This window comes from Rutilus rutilus (genome assembly GCF_951802725.1).
Source record: "Rutilus rutilus genome assembly, chromosome: 11".
NCBI lineage: Eukaryota > Metazoa > Chordata > Actinopteri > Cypriniformes > Leuciscidae > Rutilus > Rutilus rutilus.
The window spans coordinates 13,624,586-13,648,358 of NC_140216.1; the positions used below are offsets into that span (position 1 = coordinate 13,624,586).

The 23,773-nt window shown below is 37.1% G+C and overlaps 3 protein-coding genes across 4 annotated transcripts in view; all 3 read left to right on the forward strand.

Moving 5' to 3' along the window:
• The window catches only part of ptp4a3a (protein tyrosine phosphatase 4A3a), a 41,761-nt gene extending 37,029 nt beyond the window's left edge, over positions 1–4,732 (forward strand). Inside the window, exons 4-6 of one of the 2 annotated variants that reach the window (XM_084423822.1) lie at positions 317–447; positions 2,713–2,787; positions 3,160–4,725. In XM_084423822.1, the coding sequence (XP_084279948.1) occupies positions 317–447; positions 2,713–2,787; positions 3,160–3,277 (324 nt within the window). In that variant the 3' untranslated portion in view covers positions 3,278–4,725. Of the gene's footprint in view, positions 1–316; positions 448–2,712; positions 2,788–3,159 lie in introns of both variants that reach the window. The other variant, XM_084423823.1, reaches the window with a different exon arrangement.
• Positions 4,733–8,123: 3,391 nt separating this feature from the next.
• Positions 8,124–14,597, forward strand: xkr8.3 (XK related 8, tandem duplicate 3). The gene is made up of 3 exons (XM_084424707.1): positions 8,124–8,759; positions 9,957–10,144; positions 12,370–14,597. Exons 1-3 carry the CDS (start codon positions 8,422–8,424, stop codon positions 13,197–13,199), a joined length of 1,356 nt encoding a protein of 451 aa, XP_084280833.1. The 5' UTR covers positions 8,124–8,421; the 3' UTR covers positions 13,200–14,597.
• A 1,220-nt stretch (positions 14,598–15,817) lies between these two features.
• Positions 15,818–21,194, forward strand: LOC311299114 (XK-related protein 8-like). Its single transcript, XM_084422500.1, has 3 exons — positions 15,818–16,238; positions 18,987–19,180; positions 20,349–21,194. Exons 1-3 carry the CDS (start codon positions 15,913–15,915, stop codon positions 21,080–21,082), a joined length of 1,254 nt encoding a protein of 417 aa, XP_084278626.1. The 5' UTR covers positions 15,818–15,912; the 3' UTR covers positions 21,083–21,194.
• Positions 21,195–23,773: the final 2,579 nt, after the last annotated feature.

Here is a 23,773-nt window from a genome sequence, read left to right on the forward strand (position 1 = left end):
AAAGTATTTATTTATTTAAATAAATGCCACTTGGTTTGATATTTAGTTGTATAATGCAATAACATTCATGCATTTAAGTGGACTACATTTGTCCAAATACTATTAGACACCTTAGACTTAAAAGACACCTTAGACACCTTACACTGACTCCTTAAAAGGCAGCGATTTGCAGCAACAAACTGACTGGATGTTATTCATTATCACCAACTTGAAGCAACATGACTAAAAGCTACAGTTAGTTGCAACAAATTTGAACATAGTTTATCACGTGAAGAATGTGCTCATGTTAAGGGGTAGCTTGTTCTTCTCTCCTTAGGACTGGCCATTTGATGACGGCGCTCCTCCTCCCACTAAGGTTGTGGAGGACTGGTTGAGTCTCCTGAAGAGGCGCTTCATAGATGACCCCGGTTGCTGCGTGGCTGTGCACTGCGTGGCCGGTTTAGGAAGGTCAGTAAATGTCCTTACAGATAGAGAATCGAATAAAGATTTAAACATATCTTTAAAGGGTCATGAAACCCTAAAACACATTTTTTGAGATATTAACATATATCTACAGGTTACACATTACTGAAAACAACAATATCACTCGTTAGGTTTATTATGATGTGAAAAGCCATTTTTTAGTTAATTCTGAGCTTATCTTGTTCTTTAAAAAGCAAAGTTGAACCAACGTCACGAAAAGTGAGTATAACTTTATCAGTGGCGATTGGCTGCTGTGGCTGGTCAATACGAAAGTACGTCAGCAGTTTCTGAGCATTTCTTTACATTATTTATGAGAATGAACTCTTTTAACCCAATCACTGCGCTGTATTTATTACACATGAGATCGCATTAAAGCGATTAAAATTCTCATCTGCCTGTTCAGTTTTGTGTTTGGACACAATGTAAGTGTATGTTTCTGCACGGAACGACGCAATGAGGCTTCATGACAATTTAACTTGCTGACTAGCTGGGTTTTGCTCAGGCCTGGGAACTCTGGGGGCAAATGGGTTCATTTCTCGTCTGGTGTCCCATAAGTAAGCCCACCTTGTGTGCCCTGTTCTAGACCTTAATCTGGAAAGGAATGTGTACTGTGTGCCCTATAGAACATTATGCACCTCTGGTCTCCCAGGAGACATGTCTCCTCTATTAACTCTAGATGAAGTTGATAGTCCCCAATGGACTGAAACCATACTACGTACATAGTGAGCGAGAGGTACCTCTTCGGAGGCTTTAAAGTGGACAGAGTGCTCCGCCAAAGTCAACAGTCTCCAAAGTGCACTGACTCTGCTGCAGTCCCTCTCTGTTTTAAGAGGCATTGGGGTTAGGGCCGAAGACAAAACAGGAAGTTGCTTTTTATCCATTTGTTATTACTGTCCTCCTCAAACGTGTGCTCCGTCCATGACCTTTATGCCAGACAGTCTATCCCACATGACTGGGATTTTTTAGCTATACATGATGCTCCCAGTTACCTTTTGGATGAATTTTGTTCATGAATGGGAACTCCCTTAGCTGTTTTTGACGATAGAAGTTAAATGGGTACATATGTGTACTATAGGTACATAGTGCATTATGTTGTGCAATATTGAACAGTATGTGTCTCATAAGTATCTCCTACAGATGATGTATTTATGCTCTCTGTTGGTACACGTACAGTGCAACAAAACACCCCAAACGACGACTATAAAAGAGGAGGAGGCAGTCTGGCCTCGCTGCTCTCGTCGTTTGGGCGGTAAAACTTCATCTCTGACGCACTTCATCCACTTCCAAAGGGAATCGGCCTCGAATCTTGAAAGAGTGCCAATGTTTTTTTGGCCTGACTCGTTTATTTTCAGATGGCAACACTGTTTTAGAACTGGGGTTTACGGCGTAAGATTTAATTGTCTTGACTGTACAGTGTATGTTTGAAAGTGAAGCATCGAGGTTTAAGTATTAAACTTTTCTTTGCCGTCCCTGCAGGCATGAATGATACCCCAGTCGCTGCTTGTTAAGGAGAGGTGTGCTGTTACTTTTGAAAGAGATCAGATTTAACATTTTCAGCTTGGCAGGCGATAGAGAGAGAGTGGAAAGATCGCATAGACATTAAAGAGGGGACCCAAGTGATATAAAAAGAACCCTCCCCCAAGTCTCTACGATATTCTGGTCTTTGCATATGACTTGGGCCATCAGGTATCCACCTAGCAACCGTCCAGAACACCTAGCAACAGCATTAACCGTTGTTTTCCACCACTCACCTTTTCTGGAAGTTGTTTTTTCTTGCTTTGCCTGAATCTTGACTTTGATGATTGTGAAACATGAATTAATGTATGATGAATTAACTTCTTGTAATGCCTCTTTTCCACTGCATTTAATGTGGCATTGCTCCATCTGTTTTGCACTGTACAACTACAGTCATTTCTATCTAAGAAACAGCTCATGGAACAATTGAGCTGCTCTAATGAGCCAATAAAGTTGTGTGTTAGAGTGGTTCCGACACCAACATTTCAGCAGTCAAATCTACTACCTGTGAAACAATGCAGGTTTTGTTGTATGTTGTTTTCAAGTAATTATTCAAGTAAAATGTCAGTAATAAAGCACAAAAAAAAACAGCAAATTACAGGTGATTAACAAATAAAAAAAATAGAACAAAGGTACAAATTAAGAATTCAGTCCTTGAAGTTCTGCAGTATTTAAGCAAACTAAAGTATTCAATGTTCCATTTCTCTCAATGTTTTTGTTTTTTTCTTTCTTTAGAGCTCCAGTACTTGTGGCTGTGGCACTGATTGAAAGTGGGATGAAGTATGAAGATGCCATCCAGTTCATCAGACAGTACGTACATCTCTCTCTTGACTTCTTTCAAGGACAACAGACCTTGAGCCCTTGACGTCAACTGCAATATACATACAAGTGGATCATAAAAGCTAGTTCTTAGTTGCTACGCTTGCCAGAGTGCCTTTTGATAGCAAGGCCAAGCTTAAAGCTTTCAATACGCAAAAGATTCGCAATTGATCCTTTTTTAAGCCCGCTCCCTCAGGTACTGTTCCTTGTGTTTTTAATGCTATTTTCAGTCCAGTGTGGGCTGGAGTGAAACATGAGTTGGCAAGCCATTTTTATCTGCCGTCTTTCTTGAAAGAAGTCATTTAATTGTAACGCGATGAAATTGTAAATGAACATGCTAATGGACGTTTTTTGCCTTCACAGGAAACGCAGAGGTGCAATAAACAGCAAGCAGTTGACATATCTAGAGAAATATCGGCCCAAACAGAGACTGCGCTATAAGCACCCGCACATTTTCAAGAACAAGTGCTGCATCATGTGACTGCACCCTCACCCTACTGTTCTGAACCGAGCTGAACCTGATGGACTGGGCCACAACTGATGCACTTTTGCCGATTTGCTATAAAAATATGAACCGATTCGGTCTGGATGAAAACCCCGCTGGTGCCTAAAATCCTCCTCACTCTGATTGTGGTGTGGATACTGCCATGGCTTTTCCGAGACTTACGACTCAGAGGTCTTAAAGGTTGCGCATCTCTGAGGTTAATGAGATATGGTGAAGGCAACCTCTGACCTTTGACCCTGCACCAGGACTGACACCCTAATCATGCCTCAAATGATCGTGAATGTCTGAAAGAGCCAGGTGGTGTGATAATGTGAATCATGGACAAAATTTGTGCTTTCTTACTCTCTCTACTAATTTTTCTTTCTACAGCTTTCCTTCTCCTCCCTGCCAGGAGTCCAATTTTTAGACGACTACGGTTCCTTTAACACTTTCAGTTTTCAGCACAAATCTTTTTACTGGTGACCTTTACCATGACGCTTTTGTTTTATGAGCAAACAACGGTTAAAGTGGATTAATGAAGGGCTTATGTGAAAGATATTTCTGTTTCATAAAGCAGCTCTTTGCTATTTCTATTAGGGTCAGAGCCAGACACTTAAAGGTTTCTGAAAGCTACATGCGAAGGTCAATGAATTTAACTGCGAAAATGCTAATGCGTGTTTATGTGCTTAAAATCAAACCTTGTGTTTGTTGGAGTAATTTTACTGTGTTAGGACTTCAGGGCTCCCTGGAAGCGGTCTGTCTATGATACTTGTCCATTCAGTTCAACAGAGATCAGATGGTAAAAACTACCCTATATAAATGAATTACCAGACAAGACAGTGGTTTAAAGTTGTTTTTCTCTGTTTTTTAAGAACACACCTCCAGCTGCATAATACAAATAAAGGCTGTTGCAATCATGAATAAGGACTGGGAGTGTTTTGTCGTGAGGTGACCTCATAAAGTGTAACAAGTTCACTGCCCACCAAAATATAACCATACTGCCCTCTGCAGGGCAAAGACTAGTGATGGGTAACACTTTATTTTGATTGTCCACTTTAGACATTCTACTAACTGTGAGTAACTTTGCAACTACATGTCAACTAACTCTCATCAGACTATTAGTTGACTGTCTGCTTAATATCTGTTAACTTTTTTCTTATGCTCCTCCAACATTCTAGTCACTATAAGTAACTTGCAACTGCGTGTCAACTTATTCTAACCTGAGCCCTAACACCTAACTGAACAGTGTACCAGTCTACTACTACACTAATGAGAGTTAGTTGACATGAAGTTGCAAAGTTAATTATAGTTTGTAGAATGTCTAAAGTGGACCATTGACATGGTGTAACCTAGTGATCTTGCAGAAAATGTTCTCCTACCCATGTTTGTATTTGGCGTTTTTGTTTTTTTACATGAGTGACCTGAAAAATAAAGGTCTTAAAGTCATACAGTCTTAAAAAGAAAGGTTCTTTATTAGCATATACGGTTCTATGGAGATCCTTAAACATCCATGGAACCTTTCCATTGCACAAATGGTTTATTAAAATGTTGTTCACACTAAGAAAAAGGTTATTTTAAGAAGTGTAAGGTTCTTTGGGGAACCCTGAAATGGTGGTTATACAACATGCCTGGGTAAGTTCACAAATAAGTAAATGGATACCTTCAACTTTCGGTTCCAGAAAACTGAAGTAACTTTCAGGATATGCAAGTAACCAAAGCAACTTCTCTGAACATAACCTGCTCCGAGTCCGGAGGAGTTTTTTTCTCCTAAACCAGTTCAGTGCAAACTCCACCCTGCAGCCGATTCTAGATTTCATTATGTCAGTCACAGTGCTGATTGCCTACAATGCTTGCTACAACAAATACTAACCCCTAACCCTACCTTACACCTTAGAGAGCTAGTTCACCCGAAATGAAAATTCTGTCTTCATTTCCTCACCCTCAAGTTGTTCCAAACTTGCATGAGTTTCTATCTTCTGCTGAACACAAAAGAAGATATTTTGACGAATGTCAGTAACCAGACAGTTGTGGGGCACCATTGACTTCCATGGAGTTTTTTTTTTCTTCCTACTATGGAAGCCAATGGCTAGTGGCTACCATCAACTGTCTGGTTACCAACATTCTTCATATATATATATAAATAAATCGAAATATCAATTACAAAATAAAATGTGTGTTAATTATTAGTTCTCTCTATGAATAACCTAAAAATATCTCATTTTTTCTTACCCGAAGCTAAAAATCATGTTCATCCAAACGTTGCAGTTTGTTGTTTCAATATAAAAATAGTGTTAATTATGAGACCTATTAAGTGTACAACCATACTTTTTTCTTACCTGAAGCTGAACATCATCAAAAGGACTCACAACTCATTCCTCCAACGTTCACCCAAGTGTTGCAGTTTATTGTAACACCTCCGTGGTCGACGAACTTTAAACTTTATGATTGAAATTTCATTGTCGTTTGGTCATTTCTACGGAGAAAAAAACAGGGCAGCAGCAAGCACTTTTTTTCTTTTTTTTTTTTGTCATGACAACATGATTAATAGCAGCTGATTGGATTTAAAGATATTCTACAATGAGAGTATTAAGAAATAAACGTGAAATGGCAAAGAAACGGCTATTTCCCCCTGCTAATGATACCAGAGCCGATAATTAGCCTATAATTGTGCACCCAGCGTAAAACTATAAAATTTATTTTTTACTTTTTCTTACCTGAAGACATCACCCACAGAAAAGATTCTGACCTTGTTCTACCATCCAAGTGTAACAGTTTATTGTTTCAATACAACAACAACAACAACAAAAAAGTTTGTTAATTACGAGTCCTAAGTGTACAACCTACAAATATGTAATTTTTTCTTAACTGAATTTGAAAATGCTTGTTTCTGGTCTTATGACTCTAAATTTACTTGGCTATTTCATCACATGAGAATCAAAGTGTATTTGCTCAATTCCTCATATTAATTGTACTTACTGTATCTTGTATCTGTAGCCTACTTGAAATATGAAAGATTTACATCTCCTTCAGTTTTCCACCTTCAGCATTCCACCCAAATGTTGCGGTTTGAAGTTGATATTATATCTATTACAAAAGAAAAATGGTGTTAATTGTTAGTTCAACCTAATATTCATGACCCAAACATTGATGATAGGCCTATCTGTAAAAATAATAATAATAAAAAATAAAATAATAAAGCAACATGAACATGAACTTAACATTTCTACTTAGATGTTTTAAACTTGTTTTTAAATGATTTCTCAATTTTATCATCTTAGTTGTCATTGACCCATATGTATAAATTATCACATGAAATATCAAGAAATTGTTATTGTTAGACACAACAATTTACAAAGTTTTTATTGCCTCCTATTAATTGTGAGACTGTGCACTTTTATTTAGGGTAGAGTGGGGGAAAACGCCCCCCTTAAGGAAAATGTGACATTACAGTGAAACAAAACATAAATGTGACTAGAATTGCCATCCCGGTTTTGAGTGACTATGGCAGGAGTTATTCACCAAATATTAAAATTGCTCAGCCTTCATAATTAATTAGTATTTTCACTGAAAATATTTTTGTACAAAGGGGGCGTTTTGCCCCAGCGGTGGGGTAAAACGCCCCCCAAGGTGGGGTAAAATGCCCCCTTTCTTACCAACCAGTTTGCTTCATAGATCAACAGCAAAATTAACAGACAATAGTTTTTAATCTCTAAAGGTAAAAGGCAAGTAATGTATCAACATGTATATATATTAATATTTATTTCAGCAATGTCCAAAATAGCCAAATTTAACTACCTTCCATCAGTGAGCTAACTTTGCTAGCAAGCTAGCTAGTTAATGCTCACTTGAGGTAATTTTTTCATGTATTGTTCAAATATTTAGATTTTACCACCTAGTTATACTGCATTAAGTGTAAAACAAAGGATTTGATAGACAGAAATATTTTATTATAGTAATTATGATAGAGAAACTATGCCCCCAGGGGGGGGGCGTTTTACCCCTCAGCGTAGGGGGCGTTTTACCCCACAAGCTATGAGTTTTTAAAAAAATGTTTAATTTTTAAAATATAATTATATTCCTTATAAATAATATATGATCTCAAACTACAGACTTCACTTTTCATCTATCATACATCACTGTGATATCCTGCAGAACAATATTCTCTTAAACACTTATTTACTAATATCTGAAAATTATAGCATTTACCCTGTAATCCTCTTCTCTTCAAATGTGTCGCTGGTGTCAGCTTATCCATAGAGATTTGTATATCCCCGTTATCAACGTAGTGCATAGCAACAGTAAAAATGTATCTTGACTACTTTTAGTGGTTATTTTAGGAAAAACAGGTGGGGGGCGTTTTATCCCAGGGGGGCGTTTTCCCCCACTCTACCCTATACATCGACATAAATATCAACCTAAAATGTTAACGTTGAAAAAAAGTTTATTGTCGCGTATATTAACTTATTTTTAATGATGCGCTTGCTTATTTATTTAATTTTTGTGTTGTTGATCAGTCAATTATGAAGGGCTACAGTACAACACTGCTCTCTGGTGGTCAGAAAGAAATATACATTTAATTAAAACATTTGAAACTAGTTTCACGTAACTACTAAAATAATTGCTACATCCAGACTTGTATTTAATAATAATTAATATTGCATTTTCAAAAAAAAAAATGTCTTTGCCATTTCTGAATTAAAGTCATGAAGTTAAATTGATACATAATCATTTCCAAGCATTGAATACATTTAATTTATGTAAAATGTAGCCAACCCAATTCTATGCAAAAACATTTGATCTAATGTGTGTGTAAACATTTTACAATTGTAGTTAAATTTTCACCACGTAAGTTGCAGTGTGACGTCACGTGGGCGTGACTTAAGTTATGCCAGTGCAAGAAGAGTTTGGGTGACTTGCATACGTTCAAAAATGTCATCGTTTATCTGCAGCTGTAGAAATGGCTCTGAGGAGACGTATTTGTTTGCCGATTTCTCGTTTACGTGAATAATGAGAATGAACTTCTTAAGCCGCAGAACTTTTGTGTATTTTGCCTGTAGCCCTAGTATGCTAACGGTTCACGGCTAAATGCATGTTGTGGCTGAACTTCAATCAGCTGCTTCTGTTTTGAAGCTCATCCCATCATGGAGAGCGCAACTTTTCCCACAACGTATTCCTGGTTGGATTTAGTTTTTACTGTGATCGGCGTGTGCACATTTCTGTTTGACGTGGGCTCGGATCTGTGGGTGGCGAAGGAGTTCTACAAACATGGAGATTTCATGTGGTTCGGGGTCTTGGTGGGCTTCATGCTCATGTCATCTGTCGTAGTTCAGCTGTTCAGCTGGTTTTGGCTTCAGTATGATCGTCATTTGAATGACTTTGAGTCTCAAGCGTCCTCTGGGAACACCGTTCTCTTCGGTGAAGCGAAAAGAGTCAAATTGTTGCTCCTCCTGCATTTGTGTCATATGGGCTACCTCGTCAGGTGAGACTGAAGCAACTTCAATCACGAGCGTGGCAGATTTTTTTTCATATGCTCAACATTTCAATTTATTTCAAGTCTTTTAAATAAAACGTAAATTTAAACATCTTAAAAAAATAAATAAAGGACTTATTAATAAATAAAAAAAACTTGCAGACGCTTTTATGTTTATTTATATTTATTTAAAGTAAAATGTGTGCATTTTTTCTATCGCTAAAATCTGTCACATTCCTATTGTTTAGTACATGCATCGTTTCTATCTAATAACGGCATGCAACAGCTTGTAGTGTAAAGTAACTTTTGTTATGTAACCTAGTCAGTGAGTCGACTTTCTTTCCTTTGCATACAGTTTTTATTCAAAACATGAAAAACCCACGATTTACATTCTGAAATGTAAACCCTTAGATCTTGATCTGCTAACAAAAAAAGCATTGTGGCATTACCAAAATCTAGTGACGTATTAGATCAGGGTTATAATTTTATAACAAGGTTAGAATTTTTTATGTATAAACACTGCAAAATAAATTAGATAATTGTGTAAAGTATTATTTGGAAAATATTTACTGTACTGTGTATTTACTCATTTATTAATACCAAATGTTAATTTTATTATATATATTTTTTTATTTATATAAAATTTGTAATTTAATGTTTATTTTTATTATCTTAATTTTATTTTTAATTGTATTTCTTTTACAGGTTTTACAGTTTTTCACTAAACATTTCCACAGACACCTTGCACTCCTTGTGCCCCGGACCCTAGTTTGCAAATCCTTGTGTTTAGATGATAATGTCATGACTCATGATGATAACTGAATTTTCTCAGATTTTCTCTGATTTCCTAATACTTGTGTTGCTCTATTTATGTCACACTGACAGATCATCTCATTTAAGACAGTGTGACAGAATGACTGATTAATAACTCACTGTTCATGTGTGACATTCAGTTTTATTAGGTAGTAGTTCAGCACTTGATGGTGTGTGTGTGTGTGTGTGTGGATTTGAATGTAGTTGATGGTGTATGTTCAGAGTTTTGTAATGTGTTTTGGAAGTAATGGAAGTAAGCTGACAGCTGGATACTTGTCAGACAAAATACTACTGTATGGTTAAAAAAACATGGTCATGTAAAAAGTTGTTAATCTCCTTTTTTAAGCATACTTTGATAATGTTTAGTTCATATACTCTCTTTTTCTTCAATAGGCACGTATCAGCTATCTGGCAGGGCTTTCGTGTGTGGAGCCGAGGGGGGTGTGGGTCTGAGTTTGCAGTTTATCTGACCCATGACCTCAGCATGCTGCGTCTCATTGAGACGTTCTGCGAGAGCGCTCCCCAGCTCACCCTCATGATGTACATCATGCTACGCAACAACCACGCAAGGATGGTACAATGTGAGTAACCATTTCGCTTCTGCTCTAATCATGCTTATAACCACTTCACTATAAAACTTATGACACCAGCTTGAGGGATGATCATCCGCATGAGATTCATCCATTATTAGTTAATACTGTAATTTACAATAAACCTCCAAACAACACTTCCTCCAATTTATGCTGGATTTCCTCTTGTCAGTTTGTGGTAAAAAGAATTTCCACATTTTCACCCAGTCTGATTTGAGAAACTTGAGCATTGACTTAAAGAGGAAATGCAGAAATCTGATCTTCCTACAGGTTTATGATTTTACATTGGACATTAAATACAGTACTGAACTTAATGAAAAAAGCCTCAATAAAAGAATGAAATTCTTGAAACAAAAAACAAAACATTATTTTTTTATTATTATTTGACAGATTCTTTTATTATTATTTTTTAGAAAAACATTTTAATTAGTGATGCACTGGAATTTCGGCAACTTTTATCAGTTGAAAGAAAACATTTTTTGGCTGAAATGGTTTTGGAGGGCAGAAATCATTGACCGAAACAGTGATGTTTCATTAGCACTTGTCAGAATGCACATTTTGACTGTGTCGGCTTCTGTTTTGTGCACACAAATTGGATAAGGTACAACAGGTAAAATTGTCAGCTGTTTTTAGGGCTGGTTTGAAAATATTTTGTTTTTTAAGTATTAGTATAAAATAGTATATATATATAATATATATATGTATGTATGTGTCTACCAAATCAGTCATGTGATGATGCGACCAACATGGAGAAACAAAAAAAAAACATAAAACCGTAAATTATATCTTAGAGAGGACCCATGTTGACCCTTGGGACGAATATCGGCGCGCGTTATTCGCCAGCGTTTTTCAACGCGTTTTTTGTGTTCACACCCAAGCGATTTTCGCTGACGATGAGCCGAGTGAACATGCAAATTCATTCCCTGACATTAGATGGCGCTTAATGTAAAACAGAAATACTCCGCTGTCGCGTTTGTCATATAGTTCTTTATGTTCCGACACCAACGAGACCAGCAGCTCTACATTCATCGTGCCTTGCATCTTCCTCGTCTTATTTCTTCCCGCCAGTGTAGACGCTACTTGGCGTATATCTTCTTCGCCGTTACGTATGTGTGCTCAGCAAGACCGTTTTGTGTTTGAGCGCCCCCAAGTTGTGTTTTACTGTTAACTTCAGAAGCTCGAGACACGTGAGCAAAAGCGCCAATCTCATTGGTCGGATCGTTTTTGACACGGTGCGTCAAACCAAAAAAACGAACCCGAGGCGTTTAAAAAAAAAAAATCGCTTTTACGCGTGCCGTTTTTCGCGTCGGCGCCCTTTGTTTAGTCACGAGGCGTTAAACGTCGGCGAATATCGTGCGCGAAATTCGTCCCGGTGTGAACAGGCCTTAAGGCTGTATATCATCTCTTAATTTATTACACTGTGTCTACACTAGATGTGAGCGTTGCGATGCGACAAAAGCAATTAGAACCCATTTTAATCAGTGATGCTGTCTACACTGGATGTGGTGCTGTGTGACATGACAAATCCCTGACAGTAAACTGATTGCCTGTTCTACTTATGACGTACTCCAAGCGCTCGTGCTGCTTCTGACAGGAAGAACAAGTGGATTCACAATGGTCGCTTTGTCACGTCCAGTCTACAGCCTGTTGTCCAGTCTACTGACAGTTGTTGTGTCGAACCGCAACATAAAACAGGCTGTAGACATGGTGTTAAGGTCATTTCAGGTTGTAAATTGTAATTTGGTTTACCTCCCCAAAACTTTATATGTGTATATATATATTTATTTAAAGTATACTTGTGTATTAAAGTTTTTATAAGCTTATTTATGTTTCTATCCAAGTGTTATTTTACCATTATTTTTTTATGTACTAATATAGTATTTATTAATGTAGATCTTTTTATGTTTTCAGTCTTTAATTTTAGTTTAGGTTTTAGTCATTTTGATGTATTTTTGTCTCTTTTTTTTTTTAGCTTTATTTAATATTTATTTCACTTTTAATTGTAGTGATTTTAGCACTTATTTTATTTCAGTTAGTTCCCATAACAGCATTTGTAAATGTAATTTAAGCTAACGTTTTTCCCTCTAATATTTTATTTCAGGTTTAGTTCAAGTTCAGTGTATTTGGCATTGTTTTTTTCTTTCTGTCTATGACCCAGCAGTAGAAAACAACTGATGTAAATGGAAGAACAAGACACTGATGTTTCTGTTTCACAGGTGTGAGTGTGGTCGCCTCCACTACTTCTATAGCCTGGATGGTGGTGGACTATCATCGGTCGCTTCGTTCATTTCTGCCCGACAAGGACAAGCAGGGTTGGTTGTCCTCTGTGGTCTACTTCTTCTGGAACCTCTTTCTAATTGGCCCACGCGTAACTGCGGTTGCTCTCTTTGCTTCTGTGTTGCCCTGCTACATTGTTGCTCACTTCATGTTGTTGTGGCCTTGCTTTGTGATATGGGCCTGGAGGCAGGGCACCGATTTCATGGACAGCATAGGGGGGGAATGGCTCTACCGGGCCACCATAGGTCTCATCTGGTACTTTAGCTGGTTTAATGTGGCTGAAGGACACACCAGGAGTAGGAGTAGCATCTACCACACATTTATCATCACAGACACTGGCATCCTGTTGGCCACATGGTGGTTTTACCGCGATGCAGAGACGACCCAGTCGTACGCCATTAGTCTGATTATCTCCATCCCACTTTGTTATGTCTTGGGCTTAATGATAAAAGTTCTCTACTATTGCTGTTTTCACCCCAAATTGTGGCGGCCAGCGGATTTGGAGAAATGTTCAGATGGAGGGGAGCCACACATCTTTGTTCAGGCCGATGGTGATTCGGATGGAGTGAAGCCACGCAGCGTTATTCAGGCCAGTGGTGCTTCAGATGGAGGGGAGACAGACATCTTTGTTCAGGCCGATGGTGATTCGGATGGAGTGAAGCCACACAGCGTTGTTCAGGCCAGTGGTGCTTCTTTACAAAGATTCAACAAGAGGATGAGCCAACATGCTGCTAACTTTTACACAACAAACACATCCTCTGCACATTAAAACAAATGAACGTAAAGCAAATAATGTATTGGTAGTGTAAAAATGAATGGCATGTAACTTGTTTGACTGTTACACTTTTTATTATATTTGTAAGTTCTCTGTACACAGTGTTGTTACAAATTCTTGTTTTTGGATGAGTTACAGATGAAATGAAGTCATTTCTTTTTGTTCTTTGTATTGAAGGAATAGCTCACCCAAAACTAAAATTGTCATCATTTACTCACCCTCATGACTTTTCACAACCGCATGACTTTAAGATGATGAGTGACAAGCTACAAAAATGATGTCATTAATGTGGTTTGTTACGACTGTTATGAACTTTGAACTTTATAAGTTTATGGCTTTGTGTGAGGAACTGACCCAAATTGAAGCTGTTCTTTACTTCAATCAAGTTGTAGTACTCCCATAAAGCACAACTACTAATTCAGTGAATGTTCTTTCATTTATTTGATGTAGAATAGAAATATGTGCACAGACTGATCCTTAGTCATCTTGCCAAAACTATTTCTATCTTTTGTACATGTATATATGCGTGTACAGTTGTAATAAGTTTTGTTATCTATGGAGGTTTTCAAAAATTGTCAAAAGTGTTTACAGAATGCTAATGGATTTTTTTGTCATAATTAAGAATCAATCAATGGTATCAAACAAGAATCCTCTAAGAAGCAAGACTACCGGTACTGTATAAAAATGAAAATTTTATTCATTCTATTATTACTCACCCTCATGCCATGCCAATCCTGAATGACTGTTTTCTCTGTGGAAATAAAAAAGATATTTTGAGAAAGCTATCAGTATTTTTTGGACCATTTAAGAATTCAATGGTGCTCACAACTGTGTGGTCACCAACATGCTATTAACCGTCCTTCAGGATTTCTTGACAAAAGCATGTTGGTACTTGTTGAAGACTACACCCAAACACAATTATTTACCTAGACGTGGATCTGAATGTATGTAAAGCATCCTAGCATCCTGCTAGCTCCTATTATTGGTCTCATTTTATTATATTTTATAAAAATATATATTGTCCTATATCTTATTTTTCACTATGGACTGATCTGAACAGCACTGTTAATGATTATGGTCTACACATATATTTTTCAATACAGTAAATTACTCATTTAGAAGAAGTCGAAGTTCTTGTAGTATTGTAACATTGTCCAACAGTGTGAGTTCCTGTTTTTGTTTTTTATGACTGTAGTTTCAATAGAATTGGATGTCGTGACAAACCTGTAAGCTTAGATGGTTAGCTCTTTCAAACATGTGTTCTCTTTGTCATGCCATGTGGAAGGCAATATATCATGGGTTATGATATTATGTCTCAGTTCTGTTTTTATTTTTTTGACTGGTCTCTATTGAATATTTTGTCAATGTATGAAATAAACTCAGACTATTCAGGCTATGTCTTTCATGCGTGGTTATTGTTCATTCTTGTGTATTTATTAATTTGTTTTCGATTAGCTTGTACGGCCTGTTCGGTTGCATTTTTCAGTTTACATTTTAGCAGCACACTGCAAACCACCTAATACACCCAGCAGTGCACTGTAAAAAAAAAAAAAAATATATATATATATATGCTGATTAGATTCCTTTCAAAATAGAGTCCGTTACTGATTCCAAATAACACAATAAAAATTGTAGTTAATAACGTAATCCATTACATTAGACATTTTAGGTAATCTGACTAGGTTACTTTTGATCTAACTCGTTTATCACATTGATTTGAATAGGATAATCTTGTACCATTTTGGTATAAAAATTCAAAAAGAAAGAAAACATATTCCATTCTTTGTTATCAACAACATAACATGGATTAAATATTACTGTCAGGGGTTTCCAGATTGAAGTTCGTGATTGAACGGCAGGGGGTTTGTGAGTGCAATGTTATTAATTAAGTTATTAATAAATCATAAAAAATGTAATCAAAATAAACCCCTTAACACACACACACACACACACACAAATATTAAACTTTTCAAGACCCTGCGGTCATTGGAATGGACATCACATGATTTTTTTTGTTTAAACAAGTAAAAATAAATGTTTTTATAATATGAGTGATGACTGGTCAATAAATTAATCTGGATGAGCCTCAGGCATCACAAAAGACAGGCATGGCTAAATCAACTAGGAGAAGGAGAAAGCCCCCTTTTTTACTTTTTATATGAAAATTTATGTTCATGGTAGCCTCATCAACTTGCACCTATTATAAGCTTAATATCAATATTCAAAGTTATTTTGAAGATTTTTCAGAGTTGCAGAACACAATATTTTTTTTTTAAGTACAATGTCCATCAGGTCTTGAAATATATCAGCAGGAACCTCATGAACTAGTTGAGTGCCAGGTTGTGAAATTTGTGCTTGCATTTCAAAGCTAAAATACAGAGTTACAAATTCTAATGTTAATGTTTTATTAAAATTACTGTTAATAAATTAAATATTATTCATATGATTTTATTTATGGCTTCAAAGTCACCATAACACTAGTTCACAAGTTATTATAGCTTCCCACTTTGACCAATTGTGCGTGAGTCTGGTCACATGCTTAAGTGACTTCATTCACTATCTCACACGTGACTAATCATTCAAAAACATGACATGGGGAGGAGTTTATGTCTGGGTGTAAAGTTTACTTTCTCTTTCAGATGTTTGTAATGGTATATATCCATGTAAAAATTAGGTAGTTGTATTTACTTCTCACACTGAATCAAACATGGAGGAAAGGTTCCCTTTCAAGTACTCTTTATTGGAATACCTGTTTACATTGGTGGGATTGTTACTTTTCCTGCTGGATATAGCGCTGGACATTTGGACTGTTGTGTCATTTTATCAGGATGAGGCCTATGTGTATATGGCGGTGATGATCTTTCTGCTGCTGGGCTCTTCAGTATTGTTACAGGTGTTCAGCTGGCTCTGGTACTCAGATTCCCTGGAGACTAAGGTGGAGGAGACTAAGCTTGAGACTAAGGTGGAGGAATTTGCTAACAGGCATAAACTGATCAAACCACTCCACTTCCTTCAGTTTGGACTCTACCTCAGGTCTGTGACAGATTTGCTTCTCAATTTTCTTTGAATAGTCTTGTGGGGAAAAAAAAGTAGCCTACACTTTAGCATACATTTAAAAAGAGTTCTTATATACTTTAAAAAATATATACTTAAGTGTGAACTGAATGTAATGTTTTTAGACACTTCACTGCATGTTAATTGCAATTAAATGAAAATGCATTATAGTTAAAATTCATATTAAATGCAATTAGTTTGTATTTTGACCCATTTAAGTAGGACTTATACAATAGGCTACATCTTTGTATGTAATTATTTTTTTTTTTGCCTTTTTTACGAAAAATAAGTGTAGGCCTACTTCAAGTTCATTTTATTAAGAATACTTTTGTAAAAGTATATTTCTAAAGTATATATTCCCCGTGATGATCCCAATTAAGTCAGAACCAGTCAATACAGTCCAGAAACCTACTTAACAGCAAGTATACGTGAACGTTTTCTTTAAGTTAACTTAACATCATACTTATAGTTTATTATTTATATATTAGGCTATTTTTGCATTTTAAGTAGGCTTAGCCTAGCTAAGCTATGTTCCTATTTAGGTCTTAATTTTTGTACTTTAACTCTTTCCATCTTTCCATTTAAAAAAAAAATTTTATTCTAGCATAATGCATCCTTTTTTATTTTGTTTCATTGAAAAAAAAAAGCAACATTTTAAACAAACAGCTGAGAAAATCGCATTTTGTCAAAGACTTCATCCAGGTTGGATTCAGAATGAGTAGATCGGTAACGTTAGGCAGTTTTGATTTATATGTTGTTAAATGTTTGATGATCACATTGTTTTACAGTTGCATAATCTTCAATCACTTGTTTCTGCTTCTTCTTCACTTGTGTTTTGATCAGGAGATTCTGTATCTCTATTTCAGAAGATGCATTATAGAGCCCCCTACCTATAACAGTTAAAAACCAGGGGGGCAGCGTTTCATATTATTTTGAAGCTTCCCCAGGCGCCGCCATTGGCTAGCGGACACCCACCTGCTGTTAGCATCCCATTGACTCCCATTCATTTTGGCGTCACTTTGACAGCAAATAACTTTACATCTGAGGCGTTTAAAGACTCCATTTGTCCATTATTTATTTCTAAAGAAACACGACAATGTATAAAAGGCTCCATTACCTTGTAGCTTTCGTAATGGCCCCGTAGAAGCAATTTTTGTAAAAATAGGCTAACGATTGCATCATAACCACGCGACTCTCTGTCGCACAGTAGGAAATTACCGTACGGACAGGAGGAGAAGCTCGCGGGCAATCGGGGGGATGTGGAGGCAAAATGACAAAATAATTAATCAGAATACCTACTAAAAGTTTCGCCTGCTCCTAGCTCATGGACACCTCCTACTCACATTCTCCGTCTCTGCAAGTTTCGGAAGGGAATGATTCAGATTTCTCTTGGCACAGCTACTAGAAGACAGACGGGTTACTCACGTCACATCTACGTTGTCAAGCTCAGTTTGAGGCTGCGCAGTACGCTTGACCCCCAGGAAGTGAAAGCTTCTAATTGACTTCACTTGTCTCTGATGAATCCAATGGGGTCGCTGTGTCCAGTTTATATACTGTCTATGTTAAAAACATGGATAGCCGGACAATTAGAGAAGGGTCTAACTGCAGCCTGGAGATCTCCAAATGGGGGTGGGAACTCAAAAATAGAGCATGGCTTCCTCTCATTGGCAGATAAGCACGACACTCATGCTCAAATTTTTCCAACAATCAAGTTCAGTGCAAACTCCGTCCCACAGCCAATCAATTATACAGTGCTGATTTCCTCCAATGCTATGCTACAACAAATTCTAACCCCTAACCCTACCCTACACCTGACCCTAACCCCAACCAGTGAAATAGACTGCATGGCAGTTAATAAGATTATGCAATATGAGATCACTGAGCCGGGCAGATCCGTAACTCCCCAACCGGACCTCACTGGACAATGGGACCTTTTTAGTTGCACTCAGCGTCACTACCCCCTCCTTCCCTGCGAAACTCGAACCCCGGGACACCCCCGTTGCGTTAGAACACAGTGATAGAGTAAAAACTTTCCCACAGTCCGAATGACGCTGGGCATGAGCTCTGTGACAATTGGCAGAAGCCAGAGCCAATGGTGAAAGTCTGTGCGCGTGGAGACCCCGCCCCATTTTAGAGGTTCTGCCCACTTTTGGAGTTCACGCCCCATTTTGGAGAGCTCCGGTCTGCGGTTATACCGATTTGGAAAATTCAGTCAGTGGTGGGCAAAGAGTGAAGTAGATTTGAAGTAAATTCCTATGTACACTACCAGTGGACACAAAAACGCAAAAAAGTCAGATACTCAGAATTACGAACATACTGTATCTGTTTTCTTTATAAATCAATATTTTTTTAAGCAATGTATTTTAAGTGTGTAAAAAGTCAATATATAAATTATATATATATATATATATATATATATATATATATATAATACAAGTCAAAATATATTTAGAATACTTAATTATACCTTTAAATATATCTTGATCAAAAGATTGAGTACAAGTACAGGCCAAATATTCTTTTCTGTCAGTACAAGTCAAGTATACTTAAGTGCAATTTTAAGCATATTTCTGAGAGGTACATAAAAAAGTAGACTGAAAGTAGGCTATACTTTATTTTTAGTTTAAAGGAAGTATACTAATAGCTTCTTCTTCTTTTTCGTAAGGGTTGTAAAGTTTTGTTGTATTAAGTGTTGTTTAAGTAAATGCATGTATCTTGTGTTCACAGGTATGCTGGGGTGATAGAGATTTCCACAACGCGTTTTCTTCAAAAAACTAATAGTTTCACAGAGGGTGTGGCTGTGTACCTGAACCATGACCTTCAGATGCTTCGTCTATTTGAGACATTTTCTGAAAGTGTCCCACAACTCATACTTATGATGTGTAGAATCTTACAGAGAGGAGACTCGGAGCTTATTACAGGTCTGTCTCGAATCCAGAACACTTTGAATCTTTGAATCTCTGAACCACTTAAAGTCACTATGAAATCAAATTTACAGAATTTCAATATTTATTATGAACAATTTATCCATGGAAGTTATTATTTTAAATAATGATGCTCATAATCTTTAATCAAAATCACTCCCCCCCCCCTTCTTGCAGTGACACTTCTCTTTTCTGATGATGCGTTTACTGGCTCAAGGGTGGGACAGCCTGTCAATCACATGAGATTACAGCAATAGCAAACCACAATGATTCAATGATCAAATAAAGTCCCGCCCTATATTTTTTTTTCTTGCCCGAGAAGCTATTTCACTCTGATATGTCAAAAAAGAAAAGACAACTGCAACTTTCATTTAATGCACTTAACCCAAAAAAGGAACATTCTGTCATTTACCTACCCTCGTCGTTCTGATTTTTCTATTTACATGGAACACAAAAGGAGATATTTAGCAAAGATTTATCTAAAATCTTTACCTCTTTTTTATATAAAGAAAGTGAATTGTAAATGATGCTATCAAGCACCAAAAAAAAAGCAAAGAAAAAAAAAGCAAAAAGTACCTTTAAAGTTGCATGAAACGGAAATTGGAAATCTTCTCTACTGTGATGCATATCTGAGTAAAACGGCTTCTCAAATAAGACAAAAAATGTAGGGCGGGACTTGATATTGTCCATTGGGAATTGATTAGATTGTTGGATCATTGTCGATTGCATCTTGTGTGAGTGACAGGTTGTTGTTTTTTTTTATTAAAGATTACGAGGGCACATGATTTAAAGGTCCCATGGCATGAAAATTTCACTTTATGAGGTTTTTTAACATTAACATTAACAGCCCGCACTGATGCGAGCTCAGCAGCAGACTTCTTCCCGACAGTCAAAGCGGCATTACGTCACGAAAGTGAGACTCATAGGAAGACCGCGAGTGCCTAGGGTGCCATTTGGGACAGGACCTATGCCTGTGCACTGATCAATTATATGCAAATAAAAAACATTCAATTCCAAACATCGATTCATTCAACAGTGCCAATGTGTGTTTCTCAAGAGTCTCAGCATCAGCATGGCTGTGATTATATGCATCACTTGCATATTCAGAAGAACACTATTGCTTGTGTGATATTGTTTAATAATATGTAATGGTTTTTCATTTCAGGTTTAAAACTCCTCTCATCGGCTGCTGCAATATCCTTTACCGTAGCCTTGTACCACCGCAGCATGCGTTCCTTTCTTCAAGAAAAACGCAAGATGAGCTGGATCTCCACTGGCGTCTACTTTCTGTGGAACTTGTTGCTGATCATTCCCCGTGTGACCGCTCTGGCACTCTTTTGCAGTGTATTGCCATGCTACATCATCGCCCACTTCCTGTCTTTGTGGATGCTGCTGGTTTTAGGGGTCTGGAGCCAAAAAACAGATCACATGGAAAGTCCTGGTTGGGAATGGCTATTCAGAGCTACTGTTGGACTCATCTGGTACTTCAGCTGGTTTAACGTATCAACAGGAAACACAAAATTAAAGAATATTCTCTATTATGGTGTCATGGGGTTGGACACAGCGATGCTGCTGGGCTTCTGGTGCTGGAAGGTGTTTGAGTATACAGGCTGTTGGAGATCCTTAAATCCTTACATAGTGATCACGACACTACTAGGTTTGTACATTGTTGGAATTCTATTGAAAATGATATACTACAGATGTTTTCATCCTAACTGTGATGAACAGAAAATAGCTAAACCCATTGAACAACAGAATATAAGACAAGCTGCAGCAATTTATATCGAGACAGACTCCCTGGAATCAGACTCCCCTGAAGCTGTGGCTGTAACTCTTGCCCAACCTGTCACTGGTGTTATGAAGAGGGGGAGGAATATGGCTGCTAATTTCTACAACTAGTTCTTGGTTCAACTTTTCAAAGACTAAATTATTAAAGCCTAATTTAAGTTTTATTTATAACAAAAGTATTTATACACAGAATACCTTATTTTGTAAAAAAAAAAAAAAAAAAGATTTTTATTTTGAATGAATAATAAAGATTGAAATTGAATAATAGATTTCCTTTTTTGACCCATTCCTGCATGCAACATGATTTTAGCTTTTAAAATATAGATGTGATCAAATCATAGACTACATGTTTATTAGAGCAAGACGGGTAAACTGAACAGATTCTGGATGACTACTGGAGAGCAAACTATAAACCAAAAAATATGAAATGCATGGTAAAAAAAAAAAATGTCTAAGTGAAGTGGAAAAGTGGCCAATGAATAAGTGGGTCAAAAAGCACCCTAAAGTTCAGAAAACTGCATTTAAACAATAATACATATACATTTAATTGCAGCTAACATGCAATTAAGTGTCCAAAAAACATTACATTACTCTTTCAAAGTATACAAGAAATAAGTACTCTTTTGAACTCTTTCCCCGCCAGTGTTTTTGAAAAAAGTTGCCAGCCACCACCACCATTTTTTATCCTTTTTACAAGTTTCATGACCCCCAGAATATTTTGTTGTATATGAATATCTGAATATGTCATATAACAAAAGAAAGAACAGAACCTCTGCTTTTAAACAAACAAACAAAAAAGCCTGTTTTATTCTAGCTTTATGCTTTCCTTTTTTAATCAACACTTGAATTTTGCCTTGTAAGTTCAATAAAAAAGCAACATTTTAAGCAAAAAAGCTGAGAAAAATCGCACTACGTCTGGATGGGATTCAGAACGATGATTAAAACACAGATGGGGTCGAACGAGTCCATCAACACCCCCTAAAGCTTCACAGTCCTATAGGTCCTGTAGCCTAGGTCGTCCTGGGTCGACATTTCATTCAGTAACATTAGGCAGTTTAATTAGGCCGAGGGCCGTGGGAGAACGGCGCGGCGCGAACGTGGAGATCGAGAGAGGCCAGGCCTGGATTTTATTTGATGTGACAGTAGTCGTCCGTGAGGGGCTGCTGTCTTTTACTTTACTTTCGTTTTGTATTTGTTTTATTTTTGGCATTAAAATGTGTTTGAAGGTTCGCCGGTTCCCGCCTCCTTCTTCCCACAACATTTAACCTCGGTATAATCCCATTTCGCCTACTTATACTACGCCCAAAAGTACATACTTTTGAGTGTATAGCAAAAGAGTAGACAAGCTTTACAATCAAACATATTATCATGTCATACAATTGCGTCTTTGCTCTCTGTCCCATCCTGACACGCATCCTGTCACCATAAACTGGTCTGTCATTCATTTTGTCAGTTTTTTAAATATATAAAAAATAGAAAACAGTTTTTTTATTTTGTAATGTTTCACAATATTACTGTTTTTACATCAAATCCAATAAATGCTGCCTTGGTGAACATAATAGACTTTTCAAAAACATCTTACTGACCTCAGGGTATGCTTTACATATGATGCGTCATTAATGTATGAGGTATTATATTGTGATGTGATCACGTTGACAGGATTATGTAATACTGTATGTCCAAATGCTGGTATTGTACCTGCTTTGCAGCAAACTCTTCATCACGGCCGTCCCCTATAACAACATAGGTCACTTTCTTCCCAAAGCGAGCGATGATGCGTTCAAAGCAACTTTCTTTTCCTGTTAACAGACGAGTCATTCAGCGTTACTCTAACAAGTGTTAGCTATACCATGTGTAAATGTACCCTTGTGCTCAGTTTCAGTTTGATACCAATGATTTTAAAAGGAGAGGATGTTTAAAATGAACATACTGGAATCATTTATTAAGCCTCACGGACAGTCACGGTTGTACAAAACCATGTAACTTGTAATACCCTGAAACAAAAGGTTAATTTTCAAAGAATATTGTGACTACTCTTCTATATAATGATGAAAGTGGATGAAAGCTCCAAAATGAGCTAAGCCTTCATTCCAGGTCTACGTAAGACATACGACATCTTATGGTCTACACTACAGTGATGTATTATTGCTGAAACCCACGGTTTCCAGATAATGTTTTTTTTTTTTTTTGTCAAGTGAAAGTGAAAGTGACACGTGACGGCCAAGTATGGTAACCCATACTTGGAATTTGACCTCTGCATTTAACCCATCCAAGTTAATGCACACACATTAGGAGCAGAGTAGTGAGTAGTTAACACACACACACTGCAAACGTGGATACACACACCCAGAGCAGCGGGCAGCCTTTGTGTGGCGCCCGGGGAGCGATTAGGGGTTAGGTGCCTTGCTCAAGGGCACCTCAGTCATTTTCCACCGGTTCTGGAATCGAACCAGCAACCTTTGGGTTACCAGTCCAACTCCCTAACCACTAGTCCTTGACTGCCCCTGGTTTGGTTTATTTTTATTATTTATTATTTTTACAGCTTTTGACAGCTTAAGGTCTATACGGTTGTAGTTTTAAGGCAAGGCAAGTTTATTTATATAGCACATTTCATACACAATGGCAATTCAAAGTGCTTTACATAGAAGAAATTAAAATAATAAAAAGAAATAAGAATAATTAAAACAGTTTAGAAAAATTAAATAAAATACAGTACAAACAGTCGGACGAACAGTGGCACAGTGCTCGTTCAGTAAATGCATAGCTAAACAGAAGTGTTTTGAGTCTCGATTTGAAAGTGAC

Excerpts from the sequence above, each read along its gene's own strand:
- xkr8.3 (XM_084424707.1), top strand. The coding sequence starts at position 8,422 with ATGGAGAGCGCAACTTTTCCCACAACGTATTCCTGGTTGGATTTAGTT. Across the intron at positions 8,760-9,956 it reads CATATGGGCTACCTCGTCAG|GCACGTATCAGCTATCTGGC; the intron begins GTGAGACTGAAG and ends TTTCTTCAATAG. Across the intron at positions 10,145-12,369 it reads CCACGCAAGGATGGTACAAT|GTGTGAGTGTGGTCGCCTCC; the intron begins GTGAGTAACCAT and ends TCTGTTTCACAG.
- LOC311299114 (XM_084422500.1), top strand. The coding sequence starts at position 15,913 with ATGGAGGAAAGGTTCCCTTTCAAGTACTCTTTATTGGAATACCTGTTT. Across the intron at positions 16,239-18,986 it reads CAGTTTGGACTCTACCTCAG|GTATGCTGGGGTGATAGAGA; the intron begins GTCTGTGACAGA and ends TTGTGTTCACAG. Across the intron at positions 19,181-20,348 it reads AGACTCGGAGCTTATTACAG|GTTTAAAACTCCTCTCATCG; the intron begins GTCTGTCTCGAA and ends TTTTCATTTCAG.